General features: G+C 41.9%; 1 protein-coding gene across 1 annotated transcript; it reads right to left on the reverse strand.

Annotated features, from left to right (window-relative positions):
* Window positions 1-329: 329 nt before the first annotated feature.
* On the reverse strand, window positions 330-22,258 carry ano10b (anoctamin 10b). Its single transcript, XM_085464550.1, has 16 exons — window positions 22,076-22,258; window positions 21,904-21,966; window positions 20,014-20,276; window positions 17,308-17,481; window positions 16,372-16,509; window positions 6,745-6,861; window positions 6,458-6,574; window positions 4,824-5,162; window positions 4,549-4,731; window positions 4,344-4,399; window positions 4,182-4,256; window positions 3,691-3,855; window positions 3,318-3,509; window positions 3,105-3,242; window positions 2,910-3,026; window positions 330-2,819 (listed from the first exon to the last, which is right to left on the reverse strand). The coding sequence occupies exons 3-16, from the start codon at window positions 20,267-20,269 to the stop codon at window positions 2,796-2,798; spliced, it is 2,091 nt and encodes a 696-aa protein (XP_085320676.1). The 5' UTR covers window positions 20,270-20,276; window positions 21,904-21,966; window positions 22,076-22,258; the 3' UTR covers window positions 330-2,795.
* Between the last annotated feature and the right edge of the window lie 2,135 nt (window positions 22,259-24,393).

Consider the following 24,393-nt stretch of genomic DNA (forward strand, 5'->3'; position numbering starts at 1 on the left):
GTTTAACGCTGACATCCCTTTGAATACTTTCTGTATATGCAATAATACTTTTAAATACAGGATTTTTCTGTTTTTCAAGCCCTCAGCTGTTGGCTTTCAGAGACATAAGTCAAACTTCAATTTTCCAATTAAGGGTCAGGGGAGGAGACAGGCAACCAAACCCCATGCATGTTTTTGGACTATCAAGAGAACCCAGGTTACCCAGAAAGTACTCACACAGTCATAAGGAGGCGCCACACAGAAGGACCTCTGACTAGATTCAAACCCAGGACTGCTGTGAGGGAGCAGTGCTAACCAAATATTATAATTACACATTATAAGCAGCTGAGTTACTAAAATAATAAAATACAAGATTTATTATGCAACTCATAATGTTGTCAGCATTATATTAGTGTCATTACTGCAAAGATGTGGACATGTAGCTTTACATAGTTGTTTCACAGTAAAAATGCACCATGCAAAGAATACTGTGTGCTTTTTCTTGCAAGAGTATGATTGTGTCTATCAAATATTCCCATCATTTTGTTTAGTTCTAAACGATCCAGAAAAAGGAAAACAAACTGCACAAATGAGCCCAGATTGTTGTCCGTTAGTTTTCTGGTGATCAATATAATCAAATACAAGAACTTCACAACAAGTAATTCCTTCTGTCAGTTTATTGAGACAGCCAGCAAATGCTGTGGTCAGAGCTGAAACTCCGATCCTTGTCTAAAAGTTTCTTTTCATTAACTCGTGACCACTTCACACAAACACACACAGGCCTACGATTAGTGTCAGGATTGTACATGTGCACCTGAAGCCTCTTGAGAAACTCTCACCATCTATCAGCACCTTTGCTGAATCAGTCCTTCAGCAGGGACCAGGCTTGTGGAAAGCTGCATGCAAGTAAAATAAAAACGTGTGGTGCCCCCTGGTGGCTGAAAAGACTACTAACGCCTAAAAATAATACAATAACTTATCTAAGAACAAGACACCACTGTTCAGCATGTGCAGAGGGCATGGTGGGCTTCCCCTAGCGGCTTCACGTTCTGCACATTTCTCATAATATCTCAGATTAATCTGCACTGAACAGTGCAATAACACTCGTATAGTGATAGAGACTACAAGGTTTCAACAAGCAAGTAAAAATCCCACACATACAAAAATAATGCATTTCTAAAAGCAAAGCACATAGCGATTCTTTGGTTGCTCCTAACTGCTTTCAGTGCAAACATTGGTACACAGTTTACTGTATTTAGCTCATGCTAAATGTCAGGAAGTGCATTTGGTGTAAAACTGTGAGATCAGCTGTGAAGGCAGCTGCTGTGGTGATCCCTTATGACAAGAAAACAGTTGAAAGTAGCTTTTATAGTTGTCGTGTTGACAGTATCTTCAAGGGAGTATCCACAGTATTTCCTATTATTTGGTCCTTTGCATAAAAGTACATTTAGCAAAATACACCACTGTGTTTTGCTTTTTCGCTTCCAATACTCACTAAACTCACCTGTCATCGCTCCTAAAAATACAAGCTGTAAGTTCAAGCTGGAGGTTTTAAAAGCTGCAAAAATCAGTTTTTGGTGTCGACACAAAAAATGTTTCTTTGTAAAGTTAATTTAAACATCCAGCAAGCACACAGTGACATTAGCATCTATTTAGAATTGTGCCTTTAGAGGACTGTAAACATGGATGAGCATTTAAATCATGGATGTAGACAAGCATGTATTCAAATTATTGATTCAAGCAGCTTTAAAGGCTAACTTTTCATGGACAATTGTTGGTTTTTGATATTTACTCCATTGAAGATGCAGTCGCCAACTATGAATCCCAAACTGCATCTTACCACCAGGTGGCAGCAGTGAGAAGAAGAAGACCCCAGAGAGAAAACCATGAAAAATATTGCCAAGTGTACTGCCCATCTTTAGAATTGCTAGTGGCCTTTCTTAAATATTGATTGTAAATGCTCTATACATTTTCCTTTAAAAAAAAAACCTGCTTTACTGTAGGACAGTCTATTTGTAAAAACACAACAATTTAAAAATAATGTAAAACCTTTAAAAAGCAATTAAAACTGTAAACAGACTATGATGTTACAAGTCCATGGCATATGCTGGATCGATCCAGCCCACTTAAATCCCTGTGTATATGTATCACGATGAAGAGATATCAAATAAAGTGAAATTAAGGCTTCGCTGCGCTCAATTGTAATACCACTTTGAACCACAAGATGGTACAGCGAGTTAGTGTGTCATCCAATTATTCAAGCGAGAGTTAGCTCAACATTCACACTGAATTTGTGTTACTATCTTACTTGCCCACCTATTTTGGTAACTAGAAAAGCACAGGCCATGCTTTAAAAAAAGAAAAACATTAGATTAATCAGGAGTCAAATTGTAAGATAGCAACGCTAAAGATGCTGGTTGGGCTGGACTACTACTCTAAAATTTTCTTATAAAACGCTGCCACCTTGTGGCGAAAGTTCTAATTACATTTTAGAGGGTTTCTGCAAAAAATACCTTTGGCCTTCACCTGCAGCGTAACAGTTACATTCCCTTTGCTGTCTAATAAACTATTTAGCTGCTGTTTCAATTGCACGGATATTATGAAGATGCATTTCAAAGTGTGCACATCACAGAAGCATTGGCTTAATCAGTGAGAAAAGAGCTGCAGATACACTTTGGGATCACACAGGGGCACAGCAGTAAACATCGTGGGCCCCGCTGGAGATCCACTACTTTTCTCCTGCTGGGTTCCACACAACGCTAAAGATGGTGGCCTCCAATGACATCAAGAACCATCTCATCAACCTTGAAACACAGTTAGGACACTTCAGGTTGCAGCTTCTGAGGGGGGAAAAACAAAGAAATTATGTCATATGGATGAAGGAGTGCACCAAAATGCTAGACAATGAAGTCAGTGGAGATGGCGTTAACCTGTTCTTTCAGGGCCTGCATGGATGTGTACTCCATTTGATCCCTCTTCTTCCTGATCCAGTCGGGTTCATCGGGAATCAGGGCTGCCATAATAAACTTGATTAAGATCAGCACGTGCTGCAAAACACACGAAGATAAACATGTCAGGGGTATACACAGAAATGTGTTTGATTAGCTGTTTAGTTCTCTTCTTACCTCCCCAAAAACAGCCAACAGCAGGACGTTCGTGCTGCTCAGGCCGCCCTCGCGACACAGCTCTTGTAACCGTGGCGACAGCAGCAGCAACCAGCAGTTAGAAATAACAGAGACGAAACTCAAGACCTCGAAGGCAACCTGGGACACGAGACAACAGCGTGAACTGTTTGCTCATAAACGGGACGAGCGTGACAAAGGTTCTGACCTGCTGACCTGCCACACGCCCATGTTAGCCACAGGAGGGGAGAAGGGCTTGCGGAAGAGGTTGCAGATCTTATAGGCGTCTGATCGGATCTCCGTTATGTTGTTGATGAGCAGCAGCACGGCCGTCAGAGGATACACGCAGGAGAAAAGACTCAAATACCCAAACTGCACCAGGAGCTCTATATATTCTGCAAACAGGCCCTGGGACACCACAGGAAGCTATCACTCTCAGTGTATTATAATCAAACTGTGTTTTATAATGTATTTATTGGCTTTATTCACTGATACTGGCCTGAAAAAATATTTTTAGTTGCTATTGGCCAGATTATATTTTAAATATTTCACCCTATCAGTGCATGCCTAATGTTTTCTATATCCTCACAGGAAAAACAGGCAGGGTTCTCTGGTTCCGGAATTTGTCCTCCTTAGGGTCATCTTCACTCTCTGTCCTGTGGGGGGCGCTGATGAATCTGTCCACCAGGAAAGGTATAACCACCTCTGTCACCTGGTTAACCAGCTGACTCACGATCAACAAAGACGCCAGGCGCTGAAGAAAGTAAAACAAGGAATATAATTCTGCCACCCTTTACTTCTTCCACTTTTCCACTGATTATCTAAAGGAGTTCCCCAGAGCTTCATATTAGGACCACTGCCCTTCTTTCTATATAGAATCATTTTTTTGCAGTTATAGCTTGCTTATCTCTTTCAGTTTATTTACACAGTTAAATGGGTCTGTTTAGCAGACACTGAAATAGCTGTACAGAATATATAATGTTCAACAGAAAGATTTTATTACAAAACAGGTGGGCGGAGTTAGAAACTCTAAATGAAATCTTTTGGCTTCTACCATAAAATGCGCAAGACGTAGGTTACCTTACGAAGCAGGGGCACATCCTGCTTGAAGAAGGCAATGTGGAAGAGCACGGCAAAATTGTTGAAGAAGGTGAACTGAAGGAAGAAAGGAGAACCTGTCAAAGAGGAATCCCTGTACTTTATAAGATAATGGTTCAAAAGGAGAGGAAAGCAGGAACTAACCACCAAAATCTTGGCTGTCAGATGGTTCTCGAAGGCGGACTCCTCTCTGTGGTTTTCTAGAGGGACGCAGTAAAAGCATTTCATTAAATGTGCAGGATTTCTATCCTAAAAATTGCCAACACACATACGGTTCAAATGAGAAACATCTCCACTGCATTAACAAACTCATGGGTCTGTATTCTCCTTGCAGTTCAGTCTCACTCACCATATTCAGTCAGACTCTGCGCCACGTTCCTGTAAACATTTCCTAGCATGTTTGTGTAAACGATGTGAAGCACTGAGGGTATGTAGAGCAAAGCCTGAGACAGCAGGGAGTTCCAGTCTTTGTGTAGCTGTTTCACCTGGGCCTCCCCCCAGTAGAAACACATCATACCGAGTACCACTAGCCCTGCAGGAGGAGGCGGGACAGGCATTTCATCTTTTACTGCTAAATCTTTGCAGAATCAGAGAAAATAGAGCAAAAAACATTTCTGCACCTACCTAGAAACAGCCCCACAACTGGGACCGACACCAGCACCATGCGCAGGTCTCTCTTCCATTCAGGGAAAAGAGGCTCCACGCGACCTGTAACGGGGTTTACGCCGAGGTCACCGTAGAAATTGGGCCGAGGCTCTGCAAAACGCTCTGCGAGGTTCATGGTCCCCCAGCGGTACGACAACGAGGAGCTCCGGCGTTTCCACAGCTCCATGAACACCGTGGACCAGATCATGCTGAACATCGCCTGAAGCATGTGGCCGCTGATCATCGGTCCTGAGTCATCATCATTAATTATGACCTTCGATCCCGAGACCGAATCCACCATTTCCTTCTTAACCTCACCTGTGATGACAGGAAGAGTTTTGTGTCCTGTCAGTGACATCCATACAGCAGGGCATCTCATGTTTAATAACTGGATTTAATCAGTCTGGAATCACTGGTCTTTGTGGGAGAAGATAGGACTTTAATGAAAAGGTGGGAAAAAGCCAACAACAGTCCTGCTTCAGACTGTTTCCAATTCATATAAGTTCACTTCTTCTTACAGAAAACATTTACTTTGAGCATTAGTTGTATTTTAAGTCAATTCGAGTCACTCCAGTGACAGTGAAGTAACAGGAAGTAACCTCGGGCAGAATCAGGCTCAGGGGGATGAGGGTAGGAACAGAAGACAATTCTGTGTAGGTGTTTTCTTCTTTGAAGCACAGTATTTTAGACTGTATATGGTAAAACAGCATATTTCTTACCTGAAAACTACAATTTATGAAAACAACTAATAAAAATCACCATAAAACTTCCACAACTGGTTTCTGAAATAATTCTTAAAAAGTAAACTCTCATCTTGACATGTTTCTATTAAATATTAATACAAACTTCCAACAGAAGAAAGAAATGTAGTAAAAAGGGTCTGCCACTGTGCTTTGTGTTTAATTACTGGCCGTGGGAACTGCATACATAACTGTTTTGTCTGTGTTAGGTTCTCATGGTTGTCTAAGGAGCTTGAAAAGAAAGCAACTGGACTTCTTTAAGTTTCGTGAAGACGTTTCACAGCTCATCTAAGAGGCTTCTTCAGTTCTAAAACCAAATGGTAACATGACAGGGTGATGCACGGTTTCACAGCGACTTCACCCGAAACCGCTGCTGTTAATGACTCATGCCTTTTTTCACACCTTGGCTCCAGTGTCAAGTCACATGATTAATAGGTCAACAAACCTCTTAAGGGACAACGCCCACCTGGGCTTTGACTCTCCACCATTTGATTTTAGAACTGAAGAAACCTCTTTTATAGTAGATAAAGTCCTTTATTTCGGACAGTTTTTCTCTATTACTCAAAAAGAACAAATATATATCATATATTATAAGTGGCCCATTATATAAAGTAATAATTAGAGAATTAGAGAATTTTTAAAAAATGTTTGGAATCATGTATGCTTTTCGTTCCACTTCTCACGTGTACACCACTTTGTATTGGTCTTTCACGTGGAATTCCAATAAAACTGATTCATCTTGTGGCTGTAATGTGACAAAATGTGGGAAAGTTCAAGGGGGCCGAATACTTTTGCAAGCAACTGTATAAGCATGTTGTTTTTGAGTGCCAAATACATCATAAAGGCCATATGTGGATAAATCCACACACCTACCTGAGAAGTATGAGATGGCCAGGCCCAGTATTGCAGGTGTGAGCAAAGACCAGGTGTAGAAATCAAGGAAGCTGAAGTAAAACGCCACAGCGCTTCCAAAATAGTCATTGACTGAATCTAATAAGTTAGACAGAAATATCTGGTGTGAGCACATCCACGCAGCCATCGATTATGAATCTTAATACGTTCCAGGAGTGACAAATGCATGTAATGTAAGATTTTTACAGCTATTTGAATGAACAAAACTGCACGCAAGCTTAAAAGCAGTGTGTTGTATTTCCACCCACCAAGTGGCTGAGCCAGCTGATTTCCCGAGTACCAGGCTTCACCGAGGTCCTTCAGTTTTTTTCGGTTGTGGAGGGGAAACGTGTCCACAACAACACCGGCTGAGGAAAGCTTCTGCCCTGCAACATCACTCAGTGTCATCACATCGAATCTCTTCAACCCAGGATGACTTGAAGACTTAAAAATAATCATAATCCCTAAACTGTACATATAAGCACATCTGAGGGAAGCAGTTCAGATCAGCGAGAAACTTTGCCATTCATATGCCAGTCCCACAAACCAAAGAAGAATAACTGCACATAAAGCCGCAGCTAAAAGTAGGTCCTAAGCAAAAGTGATGTTCATTACAAATAGGGATGGGTACCGGTATCCGTACCGGTAGTAACATAAACGGTAGTAACCAGACCGAAAAGCAGCGCACATGCTTTATTTCGGTGCTTTTTTTTCCTGAGATGTCATACACTTTGAATTCTAGCCAATCTTTTTATGTTTCTGAGGATAGTAGGCGGGCCCAGGTACGTACGTTCTTTTAGAGCAGAGCTACAGATTAAAAATGCCCAAGGTGAAGCGGTCAAAAGTCTGGCTGTACTTCACAGCAAAATATGTAAACTCAGCAGCCTGCAACAAGTGCTTTAAGGTGATACTGTGATACTGTCAAAGGAGGTAACACCTCAAATCCGATGAAACACCTGGCGACGCATAGCGTTTTTTTTTTAAAAGCCAAAAAATGCGCCATATTTGATAGCTTGCTGCGAGACCTCACACCGAGCACATCTACTGCGGGTGGGTTGCCGGTTATCGGACCCTGCCAGTGTAGCAGAAATGATGAGGATGATGATGCAGCAGCAGCCGTTCTTCTCTGCGTGAGTAGCTTAATGTTGTTGGTGTGTAATTTACGTTGAGTAGGCTAACCACGTTATTACATTAATGCATGTAAGGTGAACTAGCAAACATCATCGTAGTTACATGCGGCTGTCTTCTTGTTTAATGGCAGATACTCCCTTCACCCTGGCCAAAAAGGCTAAAATGACCAAAGAAAAAGTGGAAAACAGTTAAACATGAGAAGTTTGTGTTTTTTCCATTGTTTAAGCACTGCTTCCAGCCAAGAGTGATACCATATATGCCCCATAGCTGCAGAAAAGGCTAACATTGTTATATTTTTACAAAAAAAACAGCTGAACATGAGAGGTTTTTGGACCAATTTTGTGTTCTCCATTCTTTAAGCACCGGTTTGAGCACCGTTTAAGCACCAACACCGTTTCAAAAGTACCGGTGTTAGATTTGTATTGTTGATTGTCATTTATGCTTAGAAATATTTACTTATATATGCTTAGAGTTTTGTAATTAGTTGTAGATTGGTAGAGGTTTTGATCCTTGATAGTCTGCAAACTTTGTGTGTATGAGAGGTCATACCGTGTCTTATTGTTTTATGGTAGGATTAACGTAGTTGCGTCTGTTCTAGTCTAAGTGCTCTTTGTTTAGATGAACTGCAGGACTTCCTCACCGTGTTATCTAGGATGAACCATCTAGGGTGAGGGGGAGGCTACCCTCTTCCTGACCAAGGATGTTTGACCCTTTGATCAGCAGTCCACACACACACACACACACACACACACACACACACACACACACACACACACACACAGGCAAGGTACTCTTTGTGTGTATGTAGACGTCATATGTTAATGAACTTATGCATATTCATGTAACCTCAATAAAAGAACAGTGGTACGGGAGAACGGACGAGAGCAACTGGGGTCAAGCGAAGGAACGGTGCCTGTCCGGTTCTCTCCCGTGCACGAGAAACATGAAGAAGCTTGCCTACTTGTGTCTTGCTTTGCAGTGTAATTATATTGCCTTCAACGTTCCAGCGGATGGGTTCAAGCTACAAACCTATCATTAATTGGTCCTTCGAGAGCCGGAGCCCTGGAATCGCATTCACCGAGGGGAGGAGGGACACGCTGAAAGACTGACGTCAGCCAGGAAGTTCCTGTGGATTCGCTGTCTGTCTTTTCTCCTCGATGAATGGCGATCGGCGGGATTCGATGCTGATATTACACGCTAAGCAACACCAAGTAAGTTTACAGAGGCCGACTCTATAACCGTGTCGTTGTGCAGTCTCCGCCACTTTGTGAGGCGTTGAGAAGTTCGCTGCTTTGTGGAGCGAAACCCGGGTTCCTTGCTACTGTGTGCAGCAAGAGGTTCCTTACCGCTTTGTGGGGTAAGAGGTTCCTTACCGCTTTGTGGGGTAAGAGGTTCCTTGCTACTTTGTGCAGCGAGAGGTGAGTTCTCCGCCACTTTGTGAGGCGTTGAGAGGTTCCGCGGGGTCCAGATTGTGCTGGACAGTAGGCCTATTTTGTGTTGTTGTCATTGTCGTCGTCGTTGTTGTTGTTGTTGTTGTGTGAGTGTGTGCGGAGCAGAACATGTGGTCTGTGACACCGACTGCTGTTGTTATCATGGGTTTCTAAGCAACCAAGAGTGAGTCGGAGGGAGACAGACGTTTGTGCTGGACTTTGCTCCTGGCAGCACAAAGTATTTATGTAAAAAAGAGAGAGAGCGATGGCTCCTTAGCTGCGCGGGTTCACGCGAGCGCGGTCACGCGGACCTGAGCCGTGCGGTTAATCGCAGGCTTATAAATGGAAGAGATTCAAATGTTAGAAGTTTTCAGAAAACACACCAGCCTTGAAGAGCGTGTGGAGAAGGCCAGTCCACAGCACTTAAGATATGCTCTGGTGAATGGCTTTCCCCCCACCCCTTGCTGACACAATGTTTATTCTTTAGCTTGCCCTGATCGACAACAGCCTGTGTGCCAGACCATAGATTTAATTTAGGTGGATAGTTGTTAAAAGTAATCTACATTAAGCTTGTGGTTGCTCAAATTCAGTACAATGACATATGAGGTGAAGTGTTATAGATAAATATTTAAGCTAATGAAGTGCATAGAGGCACTTGACCTGTGTGAAAGACTGTCGTCTTATTATGAGCCATTGTTGAGATATACCGCACACCTGTGAAAACAACTAATATGCTGAACCCTGTATGAAACATCTAAAAGTACGTGATGGAGAAGCTGTGTTGAATATGAAAGTGTAAGACTTTGCCGCTGTGGGAAGAGCATGCAACTACTGTGTGATGTTGCGTTGCGTTTTTTTCTTTTTCTTCTGAGCTGATGAGCAAGCTACACATTATCAGATCAAGAGCTGTCTGAGAACTACTCAAAGAGAGGGAAACAGAGCTAGGATAACTGTGATAACTGGAGTGTGCAGCGTTTCCATGAGCAGTTTTCCTGCATCTTGACTTGTGTGTAGAGTGTTCATAACATCAGCATCATGTTTTTGTTTATTTGTTTGATGGGTTGAAAAATAGTTAAATAAACTGGTGATCATATTTATGGATCACCATGGCACATATCATCAGCCATGTGATTTATTTTTGCAGATGACAAAGTGAGTGTGAATGTGTCTGACGTCACAGTGTTTTTGTGCGCTGTGTAAAAGTAATTGCCTTTGATTGTGAGTGAGAGCGGTGATTCTGCAGGTCACCAGCTATTGTAACGAAAAAAAAGAAAAAAAAAAGAGTGAAAAAGAAAAATCATAGGAAAAAGGTTTTGTGTTGATCAGCCAAAAACAACTACAATTTCATTTTCTGCTTTTAAGAAAAGACTGTTCACAAAAACACACACACACAGAGAGAGATGTGTGTTGATTAAGCAGTGATGATAATAATGAAATGTCTTAGTTTGTCACTTTCAGGTGAAAAGCAGACCTGAATCAATTTTCCACATGCAGCAGTCGGAAGAAAGTTATAGTTTAACATCATTGGAAACATGCAGGCCAAGTTTCTGGCTGACTTATTTACAGCGCCATGTGTCTCTCAACCTCACAAGCAAGCAAGCTCTCACCCCTCCCTGAAGACAAGGAATGCAGCTCCAAAGCAATAACATGATAAAGAGACAGCAGCAAGTCCTGAGCAAAGAGTCCCAGCAAAGCAGCAGCAATGTGGACAAACAGCATCAGAGAAGAAGAGCAAACCCATCATCCTGACTGATCGGATGGATGGCACTGTGTTTACAACAAGCTGCAACTTCACTGTGCATGTGAAGAAAACGTTTGAGGAGAACTGAACAGTTGGAGTTTGACATTTGCCACCTGTGGAGTAAAATGGCAAGAAGAGACAGTGGAACACAGGACAAAGCTGAAGGAGAACTGCCGGCTGTTTGGACTGTTGAAGTGGGAGAGGACAAAAGAGTGAGAAGACTAGGTGAGAACACAGAGGAATGCTGTTATTTAATGTGGGAAATCAAAATTTGGGTTAGCAAACCTGGGGAAAAGAAAACTGACTGCTTAAGTTGGAAAATTGAGAAGGAGTCTGGATATATGCAAATATAAAAAACATATACATCATATACAAAATCACACACACAAGCAGAACATGCATTAACCCTACTAACACAAACACAAGAGAGCTCATGAAGATTAGACAACATCTTCAGCATGTGAGTCTGTTTATCATCTTGTCCAAGTCACTTAGTGTGATGCAAAGACCAGTGGACTCATAGCACATTAGTTAAGAAATGATTAAATAATAGCAGAGAAATGTGTAGGAAAGGCACAAACACCCATGCAATGAAAATTAGCTTGTTATCTTTCATCAGTGTTAAAATAGTGTCAATTTAGCAGACACTTGTTATTAAATACTGAATTTATCCAATGCAAAAAATTGACTCTCCAGGTTGCAGGACAACAGTTTAACTTTTGTGGGAAAAAAGATCCTGGTTTGACCAACCAGTGATCAGACAATAAATTTAGTTGTTAAAATGGTAAATTGGGAGAAGCTTCCTGCTTGATTGAGGCAGCACATGTAATTTACTGTATGAGGGAAATTGTCTTTTGTGATACTATTTTGAACATGCTTTTCTGTTGTCCTGTCAACTTAGTGGGTTAATAGCTGATATGCAAATTAGTTGATCGGTTTTAGATTAATGAAAGGTGATTGAATTCTAGCACGAGTGAATGAGATGTGTTGGAGTTTGTTGTGTTGAGTGGAGACTCTAAAACACTGAGTTTCCTGTTTTGATGTGCGAGTGAATCCTGTATTTAGATACACAACTCTGAATACGTCAGAACAAACTTCTTTTGTGAAGTGCATGACAGCATGTCACATGTTTTATGATGAAGGGAAAAAAGGAAAACTGAATAAAATAGATCTGTGGCCTAAATGAGTGAAGAGCACAGACCTGGTGATTAAACTCATAAGTTAAAGAAGACATTAGGCTTATGTTGTGAGTTGTGCAGCTGATGGTTGGTTTGGAGTGAATCTAGCTGATGATTCTTCTCCTGTTGTGAAGTTGATGAGGAGTTTGTGTCATGACTTAACAAGGCCTTTTTATTTTGATACTTTCACAGTGCACTGAAAGTTTTGTTTGATAATCTCTGTTATTTTTCATTTTTATTTTTTGAACAGGCACTGATTTTGTTTGTCTATTTCTTTTCTTTAAGCAGATCTGCACGTCGGGAATTAAAAGTGCTATACGACCTGTCGAGAAAGCTGTTACAAGTGAGTTTTCTCCACATTGAAATGGGCTCAGGAGAAAGCTACTTATTGGGACAATATTAAATGAGAGTCCCTGTCCTAAAAAGGATTCAGCGATGTAATCCTATCTAAACTTCTTTTTCTTTTTGAAATGACGTCATTTTGCTGAGAGTGGAAACTAAATGCGACGATAGGTTCCACTATCAGCAAAGAAAGAAAGAATGAATGAATGAATGAATGGAAATAGAATAAAAACAAACTGACTGACTGGTAAAAGCTGACAGGACTTGACCACGACTCAAGGTTAACCTCCACCTAGACAGGACAAAAGGGTGGATGATTTTATGTGTTTTTGTTACAGGAGCAGAAAGATGACAGCAACATTCGAGGTTGCATGACGATTTAATCTTTTAAATGCCATTTTCTCTGTCTGTGAATTTACTATGTGTGTGTTATTCACTACCTTGTGTTGCTTACAGAGGTAATGGTGACAAAGTATGCAATACGCCTGCGCAAGCGCTAACATTTGCATTTTCTTTTCTATAGCATTGCAGTTTTTCATGTGTTTGATCATGTGATTTATAAGAGGATTACTTAATGTTTTTTTTACTATAGGATTTCTGGGTTTATATGTGTATGACATTCTTTCTACAGCTAGGGATGGCTAACTTTATGGTGTTTTTATGGCACCTCTGGAATGTGGATGGCCGACGCCTGCCCACCAGGACAATCAATGTGTGTTGCTAATGTTTGTTTTTTGAGACTGCATGTACAAGATTCAGCAGAAGCGGACAAGTGACATGAGACAAACAAATAAGAGATGCGGTGTTATGGAATAGTTAATATGGGCTCATTTGCTGGCCACTCTTGAGCCCATAAATAATATATGAGTGGAGTGACTTTGCTTACGAGAAGTCACTGATTACATTACTGTTGACTGAGTACATGGGATGATCCATGTCTGAGGCAAATTATGGTAATAATTGTAGTTTACTGATTTGAGAAAACCTGCACATGACACTTGTCTTGCTAGTGCTGAATGCTTATTACTTTTATGATATAATTGTTTACAGGTATGACGTTTGATTTCACTTCCAGATTTTGCTTTCCAGGCCATGATGGTGTGTATGCAGGCTCCTGGCAGAGCCAGGTGTTATGCAAAACACACTAACATTTTTATTGCAGGATTATAGGTCCAGGGTGGTGCTGCTCCAGGGGAGGAGATGCCCTGATGTTGCCTGGGATATGATCTAGCTAATCTTTTTCTTTAAGACAGGAATCCAGGTTTGGTGAGTTGACGCATGGGTGTGTCCATGCGTCAAGAGGAGGGGTCCAAGGATTAACATTAAACAATGTTTTTTATTATTGTTGCAGTGATTTGTGTGATTAGCCGTTTTATTTACAAATATTAAACCTATGCAAGTGGTGCACCCATGTTCAGATGAGGCTTTGATGGCCTATAAGTGAAGTTCACTGAACTAAAGAATGTGGTTTGATGATTGTTGACATACTCTCCAAATAGTTTGTCTTCCTAGCAAGGAAATACAGGTGCAGCAGTAATCTCCTGAGAAATCTTCAGAGGCCCAGTGAGAAGCGCATAGCTGACAGGACCAGGCAGTGGTTGAGGTCAAAGGTCAAGCTGGTTGGGGCCCATCATGAGATCAGACCTTGGAGCCACAGCAAGGACCATTTTAACTGCCTGCAAAATAGCGAGAGACCCTCCTGGATTTATCAGAGCCACTGCAAGAGGTCGAGGGCCCAGGAAACCCCGGCACCCTCAAGACAGCACAATAGAGAAATCTCACACTTGGTTGTTTCAGTGGTGAGGGGGGAGTGCTGATTGAGCCCCCGTAGGGTAAGCTCGCACTTCAACCTCCAGCCTCTGATCAACTCTAGGGCAACCAAGTGCGAGGCGTGACGGACCTGTGTGCGACCAGGACCCTCTTGGTTACCTTGACTACGACGCTCATCCTTATAGGACCCCAGCTGGTGCCGGAAACAGCTGAACCAGGAGGAAGGCAGAGGAGATGGACACATGACAACTCTCACCTAAGAGAGACAGATCCAGCAGGCCCAAAATCAGGACTATGCATTACGAGAAGGAGTGCCTGAGAGGATCGTCCACAGGATGGGAGCTGAGGCCAGGAGAGAGGCTTCAGGAGGATCAGAGATCATCTTCAGCACAGCAGACATCACACAGAGAGCTGTGCTACTGAGCTTCCAGGAGATCAAGAGGAGACTTCCCACAGCAAGATTTTAAATAAAATGAAAGATTCAATATTGACGCTGAGAAAGACAATTAAGGTGTACGACGTGCTCTGCCTTAAATCTTCAGCAGCGTTGGGATATGAAAACTCGAGGGATGAGGGCTCCATCGACAGCGCAGAAGGAGTTCGAGGATGACATCATGATTCTGTGAAAAGCACAGGAACCAGAAGCTATGGTGGTGATGACAGCAATTTCCTATGAACATCATCTAATGCTGTGCCACTGTACTGTGCATACGATGACACTCTGAAGGCTGCTGGGATCATAACAGCAGTAAGATGACGGAACCCAGCACCCTTTCCACAGAGAGCTTTTTCTGCAGAGCGTGGACAATGGCAGAGTCATAAATATCCCCCTCACAAGACGAAGGTCTGAAGTCAGGTGATGGGGGCTGGTAAGAGGCCATAAAACTGGAGTGCTGAGAGGTCTGCAGCTTGGAAATAGCTGAGACCCATGTTGACGAACAACAAAACCAACTGGTATGTTTGAATGTTTATTCTACATACATTTGGACTCTGGTCCTATGGACAGTGATGGAAACATCTGGAAGAGACATTCATGACGCCCTGCAGAGCTTAAACCACTCTGCAGAGAGACATGTGATGTGCACACCCGGAGGAAGCATCACCAAGCTGGGATGTTTTTGAAAATGTTATCTTCTTATTTTCACTATTAAATTAACAATTTCTTTGTTTGCTCATAGGATGCAGTTTGCCATGAGATGAGATCAATGAGGAATGGGATAACTGCTAATACATTTGTTGAACTGTGTACCTTTTCAGTAATTTAGGGTGATTTGACGTATGCTGAGTATAAAAATGTTTGCATTGAAACTGTCAGACATGAGGTATTCATACCTGGGAACTTTTCAAGCATAAAGGTCAAAAAGGGGGGAAATGTTAGATTTGTATTGTTGATTGTCATTTATGCTTAGAAATATTTACTTATATATGCTTAGAGTTTTGTAATTAGTTGTAGATTGGTAGAGGTTTTGATCCTTGATAGTCTGCAAACTTTGTGTGTATTAGACAGCACTTTGGGAGCATGAGAGGTCATACCGTGTCTTATTGTTTTATGGTAGGATTAACGTAGATGCGTCTGTTCTAGTCTAAGTGCTCTTTGTTTAGATGAACTGCAGGACTTCCTCACCGTGTTATCTAGGATGAACCATCTAGGGTGAGGGGGAGGCTACCCTCTTCCTGACCAAGGATGTTTGACCCTTTGATCAGCAGTCCACACACACACACACACACACACACACACACACACACACACACACACACACACACACACACACACACACACAGGCAAGGTACTCTTTGTGTGTATGTAGACGTCATATGTTAATGAACTTATGCATATTCATGTAACCTCAATAAAAGAACAGTGGTACGGGAGAACGGACGAGAGCAACTGGGGTCAAGCGAAGGAACGGTGCCTGTCCGGTTCTCTCCCGTGCACGAGAAACATGAAGAAGCTTGCCTACTTGTGTCTTGCTTTGCAGTGTAATTATATTGCCTTCAACGTTCCAGCGGATGGGTTCAAGCTACAAACCTATCAACCGGTTTGGCACCGGTATCGGATAAAACCTAAACGATACCCATCCCTAATTACAAACTAAACTAATTATTAGACCAGCCACAAATTAAGTCATGAAAGCCTTGAAAATCCATAAACCTTTGTAGGGTTGCAGCTGTATTAGCCCACAACTGGAAGGGGGTCCTGGCAAACGCACCATGATGATAAATGACTTAAGAAAAATTACTAACACACACGTGGATGTTGTTTCTTCACACTGAAAACATGACAAAAGCACAAACCACACTCACAGATGTTGTCTCTTTTTTGCAGCATGCGGCTCTCAGGCAGGCCGGGTATCCTCAGGTCCCTCTGCACCCGCAGTCCATCCAGCTCATACTTCACTATGTACTGTCGCTCCGCCAGCGTGAGAAACACCTCCATGTTATCTGTCACACACATGAACAGAGATGCATTAAACAAACGCACATAGAGATTAATCTTTTTTTTCCTTGACCCCAGAAAGCATTTAAAGGTCAAATAGTGAAGATTTTAATGAAATCCCACATTTATTTTGTACAATACGTGAGTGCACAGTTTAACAAAGTTTTAAAGGTATTATAAAAGATCAATCTAAGCAGATACAGGAGATTTGTGCAAAAGGTCAAGCTCAGATTGTAACATCAGATGACCCTCGCTGTCATGCTAAAACATCCAAAAAATGCATTAGCTGGCCTTTTCACAATAAAGTGTTTTCTAATGGTTCAGTTGGTTCAAGTAGACTGGTGAATGTTTTTCCATTATCATCCTTTGAATCAGCATACTCAAAAATCAGTCGGAATCGCTTCAACGTTTACCCATGATGCTTTTCCTGACTTTCTGTCATCTGTTACAGCTTTGTCAAACTGAGGAACTGAAACTGCTTGCTGAAGTGAAAGAGCTACATCAAGACGCAACAGCAGACAAATGAGGATTATTTTGAGCTGTGCATCATGCACACGAGTAATGAAAGAACACAGACTGGACTTTGTACTGTGAACACCTGCCAGAGTGTTTGTGCAAGTCATTTTATTATTTTTAGGAAGCTACTATTAGAGAGGAAATTCATGCAAAATAAATAATTGTGGATATTCCTAAATCGTTCTTGGATACAGTGCTCTAATAAGTCTCCCTAAGCTCTACAGGGTACTTCCTAATGTCTTGTTTAACCATGTAAAGTGTGCTCCCCCAAAGCTGCTCCACTGCACCTGAATCTTTAAAGTTGTCTCTGTCATTGTAGGAGAAGGCCTCCATGTCCCCGCTGCGGTAAGTCTTACAAAGACCCAACTCTTCAGCGGCTCGTAGTAACGTGCAGCGGGGGGCCGAGACCACGATGATATCACCGCTGGCGTCCTCACCCGGGTGGGCCAGTAATGCAGCACCTGTTCACAGTGAAGCAATGGTTAAACGGGGACAAAGAGCTGAAAAACCTTAAACATCCTTACACTCAGGAATGAGAGAATCAATTCAGTCTAAAACACGTGCAGTGCTGCGAAGAAGCATCTCCTCCCCATCCTGATAGCTTAATTTTTCCATATTTGTCACATTTACATATTTCAGATCATTAAGATAACCTGAGTCAATAAAAAATGCACTTTTTAAATTATGATTTTATTTATTAATAGAAAAAAAATCTAAAAAATCTATTTTAAAAAAGTAAATCACAAATCATCTGTGATTAACCCCATTTCTTGGAAAGCCGAGTGATATGTTTGTAGCTTGAACCTATTCGCTGGAACGTTGAAGACAATATAATTACACAGCAAGCAAGACACGAAGTAGGCAAAGTTCTTCATGTTTCTCGTGCACGGGAGAGAACCGGACAAACGCCGTTCCTTCGCTTGACCCCAGTTGCTCTCGTCCGCTCCCCCGTAACACTGCTCTTTTATTGAGGTTACATGAATATGCATAGGTTCATTAACATATGACGTCTACATACAAACAAAGAGTACCTTGCCTGTGTGTGTGTGTGTGTGTGTGTGTGTGTGTGTGTGTGTGTGTGTGTGTGTGTGTGTGTGTGTGTGTGTGGGGTCAGAGTGTGACCCCATAAATAACTTCCCTAAACCTGCTGGTCTGGAAGTCCAACAGTTCATCTAAACAAAAGGCACTTGGCCTAAAACAGATAAAGCCACGTTTATCCTGCCATAAAACAATAAGACAAGGTACGACCTCTTCCCATGCTCCCAGGATGTAGGTGTGCATTCCAGTGTGGAATACACACCAAGCCTTTGCAGCCTGCTAAAGATCACACATCCTATCACTACACAATTGATTATACACCTCTAAGCATATATGGTTAAATATTTCTAAGCATAAATGACAATCAACAATACAAAACCTAACATTGAGTACACTTTCGCTAGCCACGCCCAGGCCTGCCAGACCTGTCGAATCAAGAAATAATTTAAATAGAACCTGTCTGACAAAGTGAAGGAGCTAAAAGATCTAAAAAAGCAACGCATCATGCAACGATCTAAATAAATAACTGAAAAACAATGGCACTGGAAAGGGTTACAGCAGGGGTAGGCAACTCCAGGCCTCGAGTGCCGGTGTCCTGGAGGTTTTAGATGTGTCTTTGATCCAACACAGCTGATTTAAAGGGCTAAATGACTACTCAGCATTTCTTGAAGTTCTCCAGAGGCCTGGTAATGAACTAATCATTTGATTCAGGTGTGTTAACCCAGGGTGCAATCTAAAACCTGCAGGACACCGGCACTCGAGGCCTGGAGTTGCCTACCCCTAGGTTACAGAGTCATTTCTAAGGCTTTGGGACTCCAGAGAACCACGGATATAAGAAACGTGGAACAGCGGTGAACCTTCCCAGGATTGACCAGCCAATCAAAATCACTCCAAGAGCACATCAACGACTCACAGGAGGTCACATAAGAGCCCTATACAAATATTTTAAGAACTGCAGGTCTCACTTGAATCAGTTAAGGTCAGAGTTCATGTTTCAACAAGAAGAAAGAGACTTGGCAAAAATTGCATCCATGCTAGTGTTGACCACGAAGAAGACAAAGGCTCGTCTCACATTTGCCAAAAAAAAAAAACTCTTGATGATTCCCAAATATTTTAGGGAAATATTCTGTGGACTGATTAGACAAAAGCAGAACTTTAAGGGGCTTTTTGAAGATTGCTGAAGGAATTTTTGTCCCAATCTGAAAGATTTATCGCAAATGCTGTTGAAGTTCTTGCTGCCAAAGGTGGCACAACCAGTTACTGGGTTTAGAGGGCAGTTCCTTTTTACACAAGGCCACTTTTTTCCTTTAATAAATGAATTTAGAAATTGCACTTTGTACTTACTCAGGCCATCCTTGTCTAATAATAAAACTGGTTTTTCTCGCTGCACCATAAAGCACGAATGTTCATCCTTTCATACAGATTTCCCCAACCTTTCCCAACTTTGTGGTCCCTGCTAGAATTTCAGTAAGGTGTTATGTGGAGATGAGTTTGTCTAGTTTGCATAGCATTGCTTCAACACAAAACACTGCAAAGAGTCGTGGACAGAGCAGTTTTTATCCATTCGTCCAAACATCTTTAGTTGCCATAACAATGATAACAAAGTGAAAGAACATAAATATTATTATCTTAAAGAGTAGTTTCTTTGTGTCTGTGTGTTTATCTGATATGACATGTGGTTTATGGCTGGCATATGCTTTCTGTGAAGCCATGTCAGACATTTTCATAGGAGTCATTTAAATGCATTTATCTGACATGTAGCTTGGAAATGCAAATTCAATCAAATGTTTAAAGAGTAGCAATGTTTCCTGGAAATGATTCTCCTATTACGTTCATTCCTGGCACAAGAGAAATCCTCATAAATGTTTGATCCGCATGCTTTTTCTTTGAAATCTTTCCAATCGATGCAGAAACTGAAGTGAGCTCTGTGCTGTTGCTGATATCTGAGCCCTCACCTCCATCTTTCTGAGGAGCTCCAATCACCTTGATGAGCCAGCGCTTCGTCTCGGGGCCGACTTTCCCGCCAAGCTTCACCAGAACCAGCGGCTCCACCCGCTCTGAGAAGCAGCAGGGGCAGCTCACTTTGGTCCAGCCGGATCCAGCAGACGGTTTGCTCAGCAACTTTCCTCCTTTTTCATCTTTAGCCTCCAGCTGTTTGGCTGAATCACCGCAGCCCCCAGCTCCACCTTCATCAGCGCCTGCCTTACTCATGATAAGACTGGACACAAATGACAATAAAACGGTATGTTAACTGGTGCTCTTACCCTCAGTGCTAACATCGCCACCTTATTCCCCTTATTTAGTCACACTAGCTTCGTGGCTCAAGGGTCAGCAGTGACAACTGTGACAGACTGTTCACGGTCTCCAGAGGTAAAGAAGACTGATCATGGTGATCGCCACAAAATTAACCGTACCCAGAGGATAAATGCCTAATGACTGTATAACAAAAACCGCCAGCAGGCTAAAGTTTCAGCATGTGCATCCTGTAAAGATCACAAGGCTGTGGTTAGCTATAGACAGCTCACAGACACTGATCCTCAACTTTTCATTTAAGGTCAAAAAGTTATTTTTCAGATTTAATTGGTGACTAAATACACACACAACTAATGACATTTGTATCAACCTCAGCTATACTTGTGTGTTAACACTGTCACTGTGAGCAGACTAGCCTTACTGACCACTCAAAACACTTTAGAGACTACACAAGTCACATTTAACCACACATACATACAGAACTTTATTTACCTCATATTCATGGGCACTTTAGAATTATAATTAACGCCATACATATATCTGGACAGTGGGAGAAAGCCAGAACACACAGTGGAAATTCACGACAGTGGGAAGGAAAAACACCCTTTTAACAGGAAGAAGGGGAGGAAGACAGGACCAAAAGCATACTGTGGAAGAGAACCAGAGATGAATAATAACTAATGATTAAATGCAGAGTGTGTGTGTATACCCATATAATACGTGGAGAAAAAAAAGGTGAGTGAAGAAGAAACACTCAGTGCATCATGGGAAACCCCCAGAAGCCCCAGCAGCCTAGGCTTATTGCAGTGTAACTAAGGGAGGATTCAGAGTCACCTGATCCAGCCCTACAGTGACAAATGCTTCAGGAAATCATTCCTACCATTCACTTTAAAACTGAATCATAACTCTTGTTTCTGTGACAGGTGAACATACCTGTGAGACATGAGACTGCACACAAATATCATCCTGCAGCTGTAGCACATTACTTCCCTCCTGTGATCAATAAAGTATCTAACTAAACATATACTTCAAAAGTAGCATAAATAAAGTTAAATGCAGCGTTTTTTATAATGCAGGACAAGATGGAGGCGTGTTATTTATCATATTAAGTGACTCCACTGAGACCTTTTACAACGCATTATTTACACCATGAGTACAATAATATAACAGCTTATTTATTGCTAGCGTATGTTTATGCATCAGCTATTACATTATGGTAACTACCAGGCAAGCAAGGGAGGTTTTAGATTTGCATGTGAGGCTCACCACGTCATTTTGCAGACATCTGCATGCTTTGGCTGTCATTTCAGTTACTTGGTGAACTCTTAAAATACGAACTTCCTACAAATGCTGCAGTTTCTTGGGTGGAAGCTGTGGTTATATCAGCTCTAACAACGTTTAAAGAAAAATAGCTTCCTCTATTTTCACTGTATCTGCACTTGAACACACACTGACCAAGAGATACGCTTAGTGAGGACGTAACTGAAAGCAGTAGAGCACTTCCTGTGACTGAGTTATGTTTGTGCAGGCGGGGAAAGTGACAGAGAAGCATTCAGCGGTAAAACAGAGGATGAGTCAGGAAAATACAGCACCTGGCAGGGCGGGGATGATGAGGTTCTGGTCTCCAGTCCTAAAGCAGTAGCCCCTCCAAACTCCTGTTTCAGCACACACACAAACACACACACACAACAGTGGACATGAAGGCAACAACTGATGAGCTGTTGTGAAAAAGAGCAGCACACTCTCAGCCTTGCACACACTTACCCAGCCTCAGCTTCAGGTTCCTTCCAGCTTCCTGTCTATTAATTTTTAGGTGTGTGTGTCTGAATCTATTGCAGGAATGCGGAGAAACTTCCCAGAGGCCACAGGGTGTGGAGGGTTGTTTGGTTTCTATTCAGGCTCCTCCCTCCTGTCTGCTCACTGTTACACTGCTGCAGCCGCACCCCAGGGTCCTACTGCACCTCTTCTGCTGTGTTAAAAACAGACAAACCTACAGATGTTCAGACGGTTTGGGGGTTGAAGCTAACCTATAGCGCTGGCTTTGAATATTCCAAAGAATAAAGTCTTGAAAAAGAAATGCGTGAGTAAATCTGTGAAAACACAGAAACAGGATCTTATGCAACAGAAACACGAGGCACACAGAAGTGTACACAGTAGGCTGCTGACACAAAGATTTTGTTGTTGTCCTCCTACAACACCAGAACCATAACATTGAAGACACAGAGCATGCGTGGGTAAGGTTTTAATGCAAATTTGGAGCCAATCAGATTCTCTCAACCTGGATCAGTCAATTCAATTCAGTATAGCGCCAAATCACAACAGCAGTCACCTCCAGGTGCTTTGTATTGCAAGGTAAAGACCCTGCAATGATACAGAGAACCCCAACAATCACTTTAGCATTGGGGTAAGTGGGAAGGAAAAAGTCCTTTTTAACAGGAAGAAACCTCCCAGAATCAGGCTCAGGGAGGGCGAGCCACCTGCTGCCACTTGTGGGCGAGGGGAGGGAGACAGGTTAAAAGACTCTGTGGAAGGAAAACCAGAGATTAAGTGATCTAAGTTGGCAAACCAGCCTTTAGTCAAGACCCCAGATCAATGAGGTGAAAGTGAAAGTCTAACTAAGGAAACATTAAGACTGAAGGCTTCATTTTGAGGTCAAAAGCTACTCTCTCATCCTTCAAATGGAAATTGTATTCTGTGAAATATTGTGATTGCACCGGTGGACTGGGGCTACCTGCATTTTACTAATGGTGTTCTTGTAAAACAGGGAAGAGATTATCAGCAGATTAATCGGTAACCAATAGCTACAGAGTAGCAAAGATTAGTTAAAATGATCTCCACTGATCAAACAAACAATAAAAAGCTGCTTACGCACAACGATGCTACTCGAATTAGATTGTTATTAGGTTATAACATGGTGCAAACAGTCCGTAAGTGTTAATAATTATGGCTTATATTGGCGTGACTGTCCCTGTGACAGATGGGCAACCTGTTTAGAGTGTACATGTTCCTGAGAGCCTCAGTGCACAGGACACAACCATGAACTGTGAGCTGCTGTCGAGTATCTGTTTTCTTTCATAAAACACCTTTTTTTTTTTAAAAATAAATAAATTAGGGCAGAAATAACCCTGCACACCCTGCTTCTTGTGTTCAAATTAATCCACACATGCAGTGAATACACGGTCATTTTATTAGGTACACACTGACAGTATTAGATTGGATGCCTTTTTCTTCAGTCTTCCTGGTATATAACAACTAAGGCATGATGATCACACGGTCGCTGCAGATTTGTTGGTTTCACACTCCTAATGTGAACCTCCTGTTCCACCATGTCTTTAAGGTGCTCTGTTTGATTGATGTATGTTGACTGTCGAGGCCATTTGAGTGCAGTGAACTGCTTATCGTGTTCAGAAAAGTAGTTGCTTAATGATTAAACTAGATGATTAAATAATTTATAGGAAGTTGTTTGGCCCCAAAGTGTACCAAAAAAACATTACTACACCACCACCCTAAAACTTTAAGACAGAAAGGATCCGTTTTTTCATGTTGTTAACGCCACATTCTGTCCGAATTTGTGTCTGAAAGTGTTGCAATAGAAATCGTGACTCATCACACAGCGCAAAGTTTTTTCACCCTTTTGGTGTACAGCTTTTGTGAGCCTCTGAATTACAACCACAGTTTCCTGTTCACAGCTGACCGGAGGAACAGAAAGACTGCGTGCTGTTCTGCTTCAGGGCTTGATGTGTTGTGCATTCGGAGATGCTCGCCTGCAAACCTTGACTGTAAGGACTTTGAGTTACTTTTGCTTTTCTTTTAGCTCAAAGGGATCCAGATATTTTACTGTGACCGCTGACATGAACAACCACGTCACATTGAAAGTCTTTTGAACCCCCCCAAAACATCTCTACATTCAGAGGCAAAAGCAACACCTCAGTTTTTAAAATATAAGATTAAAAGATTCAAATACTCCACCCTTCATCTCTTACAATGTAATTTAAAGTCATCATCCATCATCACGCATCACGGTTGCAGAATGGAAGCCACCACAATCAGCGAATAAAAATAAAAAACTGGACAGGCCAACA

The sequence above is a fragment of the Copadichromis virginalis genome, linkage group LG7, assembly GCF_057382275.1.
Source record: "Copadichromis virginalis isolate Kocher_CV1m ecotype Utaka linkage group LG7, C_Virginalis_male_GT1.1, whole genome shotgun sequence".
NCBI classification, from domain to species: domain Eukaryota; kingdom Metazoa; phylum Chordata; class Actinopteri; order Cichliformes; family Cichlidae; genus Copadichromis; species Copadichromis virginalis.